We start from the raw sequence: 13,210 nt of genomic DNA, 5'->3' as shown, positions 1-13,210 counted from the left end.
ATTCTACTGGATGTACTGGCTTTGTGGGAGACTAGTCTGTCTGAATGCTCATCTTCTTAGACCTGGATGGAGGGGGTAAGACCTTGGACTTCCCGCAGGGAAGGGAAACTGGACTGCTCTTTGTAATGGAAAAGGAGGGGGAGAAGATTGGGGGACGGGGAAGGAAATGGGAGGCGGGGAGGAGGCAGAAATTAGTAATAAAATAAAAAAATAGGATCATTTCAGCTTCCTCTCCTCAGTTGCCCAAGGTACTAGCTGGAGACATGTCCCTGGATACCTGCGAGCCCCTCTAGAGTCAAGTCTCTTGCCAACCCTAAGATGGCTCCCTTAATTATGATATATACTTCCCTGCTCCCATATCCACCCTTCCTTTTTCCCAACCATCCCACCCCCCAAGCTTCACCTAACCTCCCCTTCTCACTTTTCTCAGCTCATTTCCCCTAACCCCCATCCCACCCTACCTCCAAAGTTCCCAGTTTTTGCCCGGCAATCTTGTCTACTTCCCATATCCAAGCGGATTACTATATGTTTTTCTTTAGGTTCACCTTCTTATTTAGCTTCTCTAGAATCACAAATTATAGGCTCAATGTTCTTTATTTATGGCTAGAAACCAATTATGAGTGAGTACATCGCATGTTCCTCGTTTTGGGTCTGGGTTACCTCACTCAGGATAGTGTTTTCAATTTCCATCCATTTGCATGCAAAATTCACGATGTCATTGTTTTTTACCACTGAGTAGTACTCTAATATGTATATATTCCATACTTTCTTCATCCATTCTTCCATTGAAGGGCATCTAGGTTGTTTCCAAGTTCTGGCTATTATGAATAATGCTGCTATGAACATAGTTGAACAAATGCTTTTGTCTTATGGAGATAGAGACAGAGACCCACATTGGAGCACCGGACTGAGCTCCGAAGGTCCAAATGAGGAGCAGAAGCGGGGAGAACATGAGAAAGGAAGTCAGGACCACGAGGGGTGCACCCACCCACTGTGACAGTGGGGCTGATCTATTGGAGCTCACCAAGGCCAACTGGAGTGGGAATGAATAAGCATGGGATAAAACCTGACTCTCTGAACATGGCGGACAATGAAGGTTGATGAGAAGCCAAGGAAAATGGCACTAGGTTTTGATCCTACTGCATGAAGTGGCTTTGTGGGAGCCTAGCCTGTTTGGATGCTCACCTTCCTGGACCTGGATGGAGGAGGGAGGATCTTGGATTTCCCACAGGGCAGGAAATCCGGACGGCTCATCAGACTCCAGAGGGAGAAGGAATGGAGTGGGGGGGAGTGGAGTGGAGGGAGAGGAAGAGGAGTGGAAAGAGGGAGTGAGGGGTGGAACGAGGGGGAGGGAAATAGGAGGCACGGAGGAGGCAGAAATTTTTTCAACAATAAATAATTAAATAAATAAAAATCGGTAATCTTCCTATATATAAATGGTAATATGTTGAGGGAAAAAATCAGTGATAAAACATCCTTCACAGTGTCTACATACAGTAAAATTGATCTTAGTGTAACTCTAACCCAATGTGGTGGTTTGAAAGATAATGTCATCCAAAGGGAGTGGCACTATTAGGAGTTTTGGTCTTATTGAAGTAGGTATGTTACTGTGGGAGTAGGCTTTGAGGTTTCTTTGGCTCAAGATTTGCTTTTGTGACAGACATATCATTTCCTGTTATCTGGCTGATATAGGAATCTCAGTTAATTCTCAAGCTCTGTATCTGTCTGCACACTGCCATGCTCTTATCCATAATGTCAATAGTGGAACATCTGAAACTCTAAGTAAGCCAACTCAAATAAATATGTTCCTTTATAAGAGTAATGATAATTATGGTCTCTCTTCACAGCAATATAACCCATAAGACACCAAGCATATGAAAGACCTTTATGACAATAACCTCAAGTCTTTGGAAAAGATGTCAGAATATGGAAAGGTCTCCCATACTCATGGATCAGTAGGGTTAACATTGTAAAAACAGTCATCTTACCAACAGCAATCTACAGATTCAATGTAATTACCATCAAAATTCTAACACAATTATTTACAAAGCTTCAAAAACAATCTTCAACTCCTTAGGAAAAAACAAAGAAACCCAAGGAAGCTAAAACAATCCTGTATAATAAAGGAACTACATGACGTAACACCACCCCTAATTTCAAGATCTACTATAGAGCTATAGTGATAAAAATTGCATTGTATTAGTATAAAAACGGACAGGTGGATCAATGGATGGGAGAAGTAGGCAGAGAAACAGGAAGGAGATGTTGGAGAGGAAACTGTTGTCAGGGTGCCAAAATAAACAATAATACAACAAAAAAGAACACAAAATCTCAACCAAGTTAGGTCAGGCTATATATTTCTGTGAATGGTTGTCTTAATAATTGATACAGGAGAGCCTAGGCAGATGGTCCCTGGTTGTATACGAAACTAGCTAAGGATGAGCCATAGTCTGAGCCTGCAAATGAGCCAGAAAAGACCATGTTCTCTGCCTTGACTTCCTTCAGTGACACAATGTGACACAGCCTCAGTAAGGAAATGGACTCTAATCTCTCTTCTAAACTGCTCAATTTTATGGTATTTTCATGACAGGAAATGAAAGAAACATAGAACAGTGTATAGGGAAGACACATTGATTTGAAACAATTTGATTTGTACTAAACACATTCTGGATAATGAAGTGGTAGGTCCATGTCTTAGGGTCCTCTTTCTTGTCTTGGTTCTTTCTCTGGGATTGTGAATAGTAGGCTGGCTTTCTTTGGTTTATGTCTAAAAGTAGAAAAAGACAAGATATCCTGAGTAAATTTGGAGCATGCAGGCCATGGGAGAGAGTAGAAGCAGAGTGGAGAGGAAGGGAGGGGAGCAGAGAAAAATGTATAGCTCAATAAAATCAATAAAAAATTAAAAAGAGAAATGATAGGATTGGCCAGAAAGTACATGTGCATTCCCATAACTGAGTGTTCTCTCCTTTTTATTACCAAGCAGGATTTATCTGGGTAACCCCAGCTGTCCTAGAACTTGTTACATAGCCCAGGCCTGGCTGGATATAAGAGATCAACATGCCTCTTCCTGAGTGATGGGATTAAAGACATGTATCACCATTCCTGACTCTGTTCTGTCCTTTTAATCTCAAGAGAAATGTCTGAGGACTTTACTCTGCAATTTCCTAGAAAAGGACTCCTGAGAATGCCCTTCCTCTGGATTCATACTGCTTCCAACTTTAGTTCAGGGCTTTCCAGGACAAATCAAGAATGTTGTCTTAACCAATCCTACAGCAGAAGGAATTAGGAGTACTAAAGTGTACAGCGATCTGGATGACAGGTCCTGCAACCCACCTGTGCTGAATGTATCAGGGAGGTTGACATTTGGATTATAGACCATGCTTTTGGTAGCCCTGGACATGAGATTGCAACTTTCTCAGTGATCTCCAGGGGTTGATAGCAGTGTACATGCTCAATGCTCTGGAAATTGTTTCATTGAGCCATGACCTAGCAGAATGATTTTCTTCTTTGTCCCTACTAACACTGAGTTACCTTACTAGATCCTGCTCTGACTTACTGGTTACTTCCTTTGTGTGAGAACTTCTTCCTGCATGGGGATCATGAAGATCTCCTCCCTCCTTGTATCTCTTGTAGGGGAATACAAGATTGCAACCAAGGAGCCACCTAGGAAATGGCAAATGTGATCAGAAAGGACAAGTGTATACCCAACACATAGTGCTAGAATATTGTCCTTAAACCCTCCATAAGAAGATGGAATCCACAGTCCTTTCAAGGACACACAGGTCATCTCTTCCCCAAGGCTGAGCACATATAATTCCTCATACAATTGTTCCTGGACCTCTGTCCTACTTCATTAATTTGACTGGTGCCAATGGTGTTAAACCATTGATCAACATTCCTAGTCATCACTCAGTGGGTCACTTTTCACATGTCAGAAAGATTCTGTCAACTTCTTACAGGGATTAAGTAAACACAGGTTAGATTGGGGGTTCCACTGTATCTCTGTGACACAAAGGCACATAGGCATGAAAAAGGCTGTTTGGTACTGAAAGACCTAAGGCAAGGACACAGCAGATGTCAGGCCTGGGGTGATCCATTTTTCTCTGAGGGCATGGGAATTCTTATCTGAATTGTCCTGCGTGTTGCTTGGAGGAGAAACATAAAGGAGAGTTGAGAAGGATGCAAGACAGCACTGAGAGTAGCAGGGACTCAAACCCTATCTCTCACAATCCACTGGATTCTGTGAAGTACTCCTGCATAAGAAAAATCTCAGACCAGGGAGGAAGAACAGCAGAGCCTGAGTTCTGTGCTCGACCCGAGGCTTTTCTCCTCGAGGCAGAACAAGAAGTGAAGATTGATGGAGAAGTTCTCTGTGCTTCCCCAAAGGGCACGTACACCATGGAATGGGCTTCTTCTCGCAGGTAAGGATACCCACTCTCTAGTTTGTTGGGAGGGGAACTCAGAGGCAGGTCAGAGTCTCATAAAGAGAAAAAGATCTTGAGAGGAGACTCATGTTTATGATTGCACTTATGGTGCAGAAGGTACAATGAGGGACAGACGCACAGCACAGTGAAGTTCTCAGGAGAGAGGACTCGATGATGGTATGAGAAAAGCCTCAAACACTCCATATTAACTGTAAATTACATTGGCTCTAATGTTGTGAAGGCAGTTCTTCCACAACCATGTCAGCATGACCCTTCAAATAGAAGTTAAGCTGGGGAGGGCTAGAAAGATGTCTTAGTGTGGAAAGATATGACAATCTGAAACCAATCCTCAGCTCCCACTCAGTAGATGGAGAGAACAGACTCCTGCAGGATTTATTCTGCCCTCCACATAGGCGTTGTGGCATGCACACACACGCGCACACTCTGGTACATGTGCTCCACATAGATTTGTGGCATATATCTACATATGTACACACAGAGACACCAGCTTCACAAATACACACATATATTTACATAAGAACATCTAAAGTTATTTATTTTACTGTTGAATGTAATTATTGTCATAACCTCCAAACCTAGTAACTATAAAGAGAAATCCATAGAGACACATTTCTCTTTCCCTTCTTCCCTTTTTCCTTTATTCACTTGTGCCTGAGTCTTTTCAGGGAACTGAACCTACCAATAAATTCTAACTACTCCTGGCCTTACAAATCCCAAATCTAAATGAGCGATAGTGTCTAAAGCCTTTAATCCCAGCACTTGGGAGGCAGACACAGATGATCTCTGTGAGTTCAAGTATACCTTAGTCTACAGAAGTAAGTTTCAGGACAAGCAAGGTTATACAGAGAAATCCTGTCTCAAAAAGCCAAAACTAAAACCAAAACAAAAACAAAATGAACTAAGAAACAAAAAGTTCTGGTTCTAGTTTACCTGATGCCAGTTTATCCAAAAGATGAAGTCATGGCTTTACTAGAATCACAAAGAAAACAGAGTTTAAAATCAGAAAGAGAGGACTCTCCAAATCATGAGTTCAGAGAGGCATTGCTCCTCACACCAAATACTCTATGTGAGGAGGTATATGGGACACCAACAGGGGTGACCAGGCAGCCACCTAGGCAGAGAACTCCTAAGAGAATTTACTGATACTCTTAGACACTTTGAGCCAACACTTTGAGTCATGTTGCTCTTGTCTGCAAAGGAAGGTGACCCATAGTCACACACCAAAGCTAAATGAAGATCACTCCTGGTTAATTGGTGATATTTCTCAATTCCCTTCTAGCCTCCATTTTAGGCTTCTGGCACATGTCCACTCCTGCCCATGAGACCACTGTGTCACTGCCACGCCAAGTGGTTGAAGGAGAAAATGTTCTTTTGCTTGTCCACAATCTGCCAGAGAATCTTATAGCCTTTGCCTGGTTCAAAGGGCTAAAAAATATGACGCGAAGAATTGGAGTATATACACTGCACAACAATTTAAGTGCACGAGGGCCAATGCACAGTAGTAGAGAGACAGTTTATAGCAATGGATCCCTGCTGATAGAAAATGTCACCCAGAAAGACACAGGAATCTATACCCTACAAACCTATAATAGAAGAGGAAAAGTTGCATCAACAACATCTATGTACCTCCACGTGCATGGTAAGTAATTCATTGTGAACTATGTGAGCTAGGTGAGGTTCATTTCACTGGACACATATAGGAGTGTTACTCTGTGTGTTCGTGAGTGTGTGTGTGTGTGTGTGTGTGTGTGTGTGTACCTACCATTCCTACGCATTGTTTCCCATGTTGTGATTTGAGCATTTACTGCAGGACACATATGTTATAGAACAATGGCAAATAAATAAAAATCCTCCATTTGATGTCTTCTTGAACACAGGTGGATGCATGATATATAACTCAGCCAAGGATATTAACCTGTATCTAGACTCTAGGGGTTCATACTGGAATGTTTCTTTTAGAAAGACCTGGAGGGAGTGAATATTGGGCATGATTGAGAAAAAGATGGGATCCTTATTGAGCTGTGAGTAAGAGTCTGCCTTGTCTCCAGATCTCTGAGACAGACTCAACTCCATGTATCCATGAACAGCATTTTATAAGTGTTGGATTTTGACCTCATGATGGCAGGGAACAGTGATCCTTAGTTTTCAGTCTTGTGATGTATGCCATTAGACAGTACACTGTCATGAGAGTCTTGATTAGTCTACATTTCTTGGCAATCTTCTTCAGAAGGGGAACATAACTCAACAAGTGTTAACTTACTATCCTGTTGGTCATATGAGATTTCTTTCACATGAAAGTCATTGTCCCCAAGGAGAGGGACCAAGGATACAGGTTCTCCTGATAAGTGATTCTCCTTTGGGTTCAACTCAAGAAATTCCCTCTTGTAGTCAAATGGCTACAAGATATGTTGATCTGACAGCTTCCACGACACAAGCTGCAGTTCACCAGGGATGTCACTAGGACACACAATGAACTGCAGTAATATATTTGTTCCAAACAGGAACTTACCTAGCAGCCTTTTTTTTCAGGCCTGTAAATCATGGTCACAATGTTCTCAGACCTACTTACTGTTTAATATGTCTGCCACACTGCCAGGAGACCCTGTTCTGTTTCCCATTATATGTGTTTCCTTTGGAAAATCCATGGTATCCAAGGGAAATCCACTAGACAGAGGTCAAAGACCTCTTAGAAAGACCATGGAGCACAGGGGCAAACCCACTACAAAGCTCAGCAAACAGAGGAAGTGGGAGCATTGTCTTGAAAATCATGCACAGGATGAAGGAGCTCACAGTCATTTTCCAGGAATCATGTCAATTCCTCCTAAACACCTAAGATGAGAAAGTCGGGATACATCCTGGGCCTGTAAACTCTGTCAGCACCCAGTCTGGTGGTGATTCTAGTGAGAAGAGTTTTGTTCTTTTACACACACATACTCACAAGTCCCTTTGGAGTCTCAAAGGTAGTTTTGTCACCTTTTTGTTGGGAGTAAATACCATGTTTTCAGAGCAATGTAAATACAGGGCAGACTGGATGCTCAGCGAGGTTAGTTGTACAGATTTTCCCTTTTTGGTGCTGATTAACTTAGGCCAGGACATACAGAGTGCAGTTCCATGGTCAACAGATATTATCTTTTGTCAATGGATGGTCATTGCCCTTGGTTACCATTTTGTGTTCTAGAGGACAGAAAAATAAAGAGAGAAAGGCATAAGAACATGAGGTAGAACTGAAACTGGAGGTGCAGATAAGTTTTTTAAACATAGACCCACTGACCAGCCGTGGGACTCTGGTAGGTGCTTTGACCTGGGTAGAGGCTCAGCTCATATGAAGGAAGAACAGCAGAGATTGGAAGGTGTTGTGGAGCAGAGGTTCCTCTGGCGCATGACAGATCAACATACTCAGACAAGGGAGCCCCCCTCTGTACTCCTCTGCAAAGGCTGTATCATATCTCAGTAGGTTCCACTCACAGATCAGGAGACCAGGATTTGACAGTGCATGAAAGGAGAGGACTGAACATCATACTGTCTGTAGTCTCCTGAGTGGTACGAGAACATGAGATGAGTCTCAGTGTTTGTAAGGCAGGAGATACAGAGTGGGGGAGAGGCTCAGCAGTGGGACGCTCTCATTGAATGTGAAACAGTAAGGTGGGGGATACATCATTCTTGCATGAAGTTAGTAAGCATGAGCACAATATTTTGAAGACTGGTGCTCTCAACATGATGGCCAAAATAAAAATCAAGCTGGTGTGGATCATTGACTTTTTACAATGGTTATAGGCATCTTTTTTGTTGTCTGACAATCTGAGACCAATGAACAGAAATCCTCTGACATTCACTTAAGTACTGTGTTCTGGACCCACCAACACATACTAGACAAGCCCTTACACTACTCACAAACAATTATAATATGTAGACATGTGTGAAAAATCAAAGAAATGGAATGATCCAATATTGTATTCCTAAATCTGTGAGTTTCTTAAATGAATCCATGGGCATACAGGATTTTGAGACATCATTTATTCATCTCCACACATATAGGAGGTTTTTTTTCTAGGCATCATTATTTTTTTTAAAAAATTGAAGACAATTCATGGATCTTATGATGTCCCAGTTTGAACGGATTTGAAATAAAGAAAGTTAGAATGTGAACACAGATGAAATTAGCTGCATCCTCAAGATGAATAGGAAAAGAAAAACAAAAGTCAGAGAGGAAAGACTCAGAGTCTATAGGGGAAGAAGTTGGGCAGACATCACCCCAATTCCAACCAATTGTAAATGTTATCAGGGATCTGATGGCATTGAGCAGGGGCAATGTTGATGGTTGAAGAGAGAGTCATACACCAAACATAACAAGTGTGGGGACACTGAGAACATAAAGACCATGTGCTGACCTCTACCAAGTAAGACATGGAGATGCTCACCCACAAATCTAGGCTGAGCAACACACAGAGGGCCTCATCTTAGTTAAGTACAAACGTTATTTAAATGGATCTATTTCTTTCCTTCTAGCTTTCCTTTGGAAGTGTGGGCGCCTTGCTACCTCTTCCCAGCCCAATATTGAATCATTGCCATCCAGGGTTGCTGAAGGGAGAAGTGTTCTTCTACTTGTTCACAATCTCCCAGAGAATATTGTAAACTTTGTCTGGTTCAAAGGAATGACTGTGTCTGAGAACATTGTGGTTTCCCAGTATATACTAGGCAGTAAGTCAACTGTGTGGGGACCTACATATGGTGGCAGAAAGACATTGTACAGTGATGGATCCCTGCTGCTACATGCTGTCACTCAGAAAGACCACGGCTTATACACCCTACGAATTCTGAGGGCAGATATGAGAAGTGAAGAAGCACGGGTGCAACTTCAGGTCGACAGTAAGTGATTCTCTGTGATTGTTCAGTGTTGGGTGGGGTTAGACACACCATACTGTCATGGCCGGTCTAGTCTTCCTTCCCTTAGCACAGTGTCTCCATGTGGAGGTTTGAGCATTTAATGCAGAATACACTGTTAGAGACAAATCACCATAGATCAGTTCATCTTCTGACTCTACCTGCATCAAAAAAGGACTTGATGAAAAGTAATTCAACCTAAGATGTCAGAGTCAGTACAGTCACCTGGGGCTCTAGACCAGGGAGCCCTGAATCCTGTCATATTTCCAAGACTATACTAAAATGATCTAGGGGAGCATTTTTCCAGTGCTCTACTCATACCTCCTCTCAAAACTATGCTTCCTATTGGCTTGGTCTTCATGTTTGTTAAACCTGCTCTTTTGTAACACAGGACTCCTAGCCCAGGGATAGGAACTGCCTGAATTGGTCTGAATCCTTTTGTATTAACCCCAATATAAAAAATATACTATAGTTTGACCACAGACCAATCAGGTGATAGCATTTTCAACTAAAGATGTGTTTTGAAAAATGACCATAGCTTGTATTAAGTTGATATAAAACCTGCCAGCCTAGTTCCCAATACCTTTAAAGATCTATGCCTGCCTTGAAGATCAGACTCTTCCCAGCCACCACACAGGCCCATAATGAAGACTTGACAAAATAGAGGTCAGAATCTTTTTTCCAAGCACAACGATCCATATATGATGGCTTTTTTCTCTTTTCACTTCCAGGCTCCGTTTCAGTGTTCTTTAATGCTCTCACTTCTTCCCAACTCATGATCCAGTCAGTGCCTCGGTATGCTGCTAAAGGGAAACGTGTGCTTCTACAAGTTTATAATCTTCCAGAAGATGCAAAAGGCTTTTCCTGGTTCAAATCAATATCTAGGACCCAGTTTCACAAAATTCTAGAGTACAGCAGAGCCAATAATTCCATCACCTGGGAACCTGCACACAGAAGACAAGGGATTGTATATGAAAATGGATGCCTGATACTCCAGAATGTCACTGAGGAAGATTCAGGAATCTACACACTAGCAGTTTTAAACAAAGATTCCAAAATTGAAAGTGCATTTGTGGAATTTTATGTGAAGAGTACGTGACTTTCTATGGTCTTCAACTTCTGGATGTGGCTTATACTACTTCATATTCCAAACTGTCAGGATTGGGCTGTTCCTGCTTTCTCCCTCACTGCATTGTGCCCTCCACTAGGGTTTGGGCCCTCACCACAGGACACATATTGAGTAGACAATAGTAATAAATCAGAACCCCTCACCTCTGTTTACCATCGGAGAGGAGGAACTGTTCTGGGTAAACTTAACATCATGATGTCAGCTACAGCCCAGATCCTTGGGGCTCTCACCATGCACATGTCCCAGAAAGACTCCATGGGAGTCAGACAGGCCCTGGCTGATGAAGTCATGGGGTCCTCACAGAGAGCACCATGAATCCCTGATTCTAAAACTTTGCCAGGGTTAGAAACAATATGACTTTGGGGAGTTTTTTTGTAACTGTTTTTTAGATTTTCTGTCAGAGACAACTAGGCAGCCCTGAATACAAAACTGCCTTGGCTGTATTCAATGTAATATTGAGTACCATTTTGTAAGTGTTTATTTATGTTTGTTAGATTTCCTGTCAGAGCTGACAGGGAACAAGAATTTACTTATTACCCAAGTCAAGAGACTGATTGTCCCATAGAGTGTATAATCAATTGCGTACTGCCATAACAGTTGAAGTTACATAGGTCTCCTGTGTATCTCCTTCTCCTGAGGATCAGTAGGCATTTGTCTGTTCCATTAGCCTATTGTTCTGATGGGCTTGTGAAATTTCACAGGACCGTCAAAGCAGCAAGAGAAGAAACAGAAGTCAGTTAATCCATTTCTTCCTTTTCCTCATGGGTCCAGACTAGGGAATTTTCTTCTGCAGTTAAGTAGAACAGATGGTGCTGATGTCAGCAACTCCCCATCCCAAGTTCATTGCTCAGAGCTAAGCTTATCTCATGGACATGGCAATGATCCTGCACTGTGTATCATATTACAGGAAAACTGTTCTACAGGAAACAGGCACTAAATTAGAGTAGCACAGTCCCTGGGTGGCAGATCTCAAGCACAAGATATGCCTATATTCATAACTCCGAATTCTCCCCAAGAAAGCTTTATAAAGTATGAATTTCAGTGGGTCTGGTCAAACTCTTTGAACTTCTGTCATTTGGTACATTCCTTTGTTTTTTTCACAGAGAATGTAACACAGCCTTTTGTGCAAGTCACTGACAATACAGTCACAGGACATAGATCTGTTACCTTCACCTGCATTTCACCCGACACTGATGTCTCCATCCGTTGGATCTTCAATAAAAAGAATCTGGAGAACACAGAGAGGAAGACTCTGTCCCCATCAAAGTGTGGACTCAGAATAGATCCTGTCACGAGGGAGGATGCTGGACTTTATCAGTGTGAGGTCTCCAACCGATTCAGTTCAAAGACCAGTCGCCCAGTCTTCTGGTCATGATGAGTATGTGATCTTTCTTCTCATCCTACAGTAGAGTGGGGTATTACTTTATCAATGGGGTACAAAATGGAGAAAAGTTATGCGGTGAAAATGGTTAAGTACTACTCAGGTACAGCCAGCATGGTGACTCACACATATAATTCCGGGATACACATGTGTACAGGGGAAGGCCAGGATTTAAAGTGAGGCAGTCTTAAAAAGAAAATAAAGATATCAATATAGGAAACAAAAATTCAAAGGCCTTAGGAACTTAGGTTGTAGTTGAAATATTTAGTGATACCTCCGAATTCATGGGAATTAGCTACAGGGCCACTCAAACTTTTGGATGCTCTGAGTCTGCTGGGAAAATGGTGCCTGTTTGCATTGAGAAAACATCCTCTGATATACTCAAATACACCCACTTTACCTAATTCACATTAAGCCCAATGCTGCATGCACACCATTAATCCATGTGTAGTGAGGAAGAATGGCAGGATAAGGATCTGCTCATGTTTCTCTTAGGACATGGCTGGTTTCTAAGTAGCTTTGGCCCACTGTTTGTTTGATGCACAAATGTAAGTGTCTAAGTGTAAGGTCAGATCATGCTGTTTTCATCCTGAAAGAGGCATTCACAGTGGGTCCTTGCATATAATTCTTTTTTTCTGTTAATAAGTATTTCTTTAACTTTTACCTCTTGTCATATATTACAGCTGACCGCAGTTTTCCCTCACTCACCTCCCTCAACCTTATTTTCCCTTGCACCAGATTCACTCATGTTCTGTTCCCCTTCAAAAAATTAGCAGACCTCTCAGGGCATCTACAGAATATTACACAGAAAGTTATATTAGACTTGCCACAATCCCTCATATTAGATTTGAGAGAAATAACCCAATAAGAAAAAAAGCATCCTAAGGGCAGGCAAAAGAGTCAGAGGTGTCCCCTACTTCTGCTTTTAAGTGTTGCACAAGGATACATACATATATATATATGTACATATATATATATATATACATATATATATGTACATATATATATTACCATACTTACATGCAGAGGCTGTAACTCAAACCTGTACAGGGTCTGTGATTATCACTCCAGTTTCTTGATCCCCTATAAGCCCTGCTTAATTGTTTCTGTGTTCTATGTGTGGGGTTTGCCTGGTCCTACCAAGTGTTTGGCTGTCTGTCTCTGCGTCTTTTCTCATATGTTGCTGGATGATATCTTTCTGATGACTTTTTGAGTGAAGACTGATCTAGTAGTGTAACAGAATATCATTAGTAATCTTTTTAATGTTTTTCCAGTCCTCTTTGGTTCTTTCCTGAATTTCTGGGCTGTCAAGCCTCTGGTTCCTGGCCATCCAGCCAGTGTCGGGTCTGTGCTTCCTCTCAAGGCCTGGGCTCT

At 41.9% G+C, this 13,210-nt stretch overlaps 1 protein-coding gene across 1 annotated transcript; it reads left to right on the top strand.

Moving 5' to 3' along the window:
* Positions 1–4,179: 4,179 nt before the first annotated feature.
* Positions 4,180–11,830, top strand: LOC142855271 (pregnancy-specific glycoprotein 22-like). The gene is made up of 5 exons (XM_075981860.1): positions 4,180–4,421; positions 5,924–6,084; positions 8,952–9,311; positions 10,058–10,417; positions 11,559–11,830. Exons 1-5 carry the CDS (start codon positions 4,180–4,182, stop codon positions 11,828–11,830), a joined length of 1,395 nt encoding a protein of 464 aa, XP_075837975.1.
* Positions 11,831–13,210: the final 1,380 nt, after the last annotated feature.

The sequence above is a fragment of the Microtus pennsylvanicus genome, chromosome 1 (genome assembly GCF_037038515.1).
Source record: "Microtus pennsylvanicus isolate mMicPen1 chromosome 1, mMicPen1.hap1, whole genome shotgun sequence".
Lineage (NCBI taxonomy): Eukaryota > Metazoa > Chordata > Mammalia > Rodentia > Cricetidae > Microtus > Microtus pennsylvanicus.
This window is presented reverse-complemented; position numbering and strand designations above follow the sequence as displayed.

What these genes read in the sequence shown, in the direction of transcription:
- LOC142855271 (XM_075981860.1), top strand. Translation starts at nt 4,180, where the DNA reads ATGCAAGACAGCACTGAGAGTAGCAGGGACTCAAACCCTATCTCTCAC. An exon ending in GAATGGGCTTCTTCTCGCAG is followed by an intron (nt 4,422 to 5,923) that starts GTAAGGATACCC and finishes CAACAATTTAAG; the next exon opens with TGCACGAGGGCCAATGCACA. An exon ending in TATGTACCTCCACGTGCATG is followed by an intron (nt 6,085 to 8,951) that starts GTAAGTAATTCA and finishes CTTTCCTTCTAG; the next exon opens with CTTTCCTTTGGAAGTGTGGG.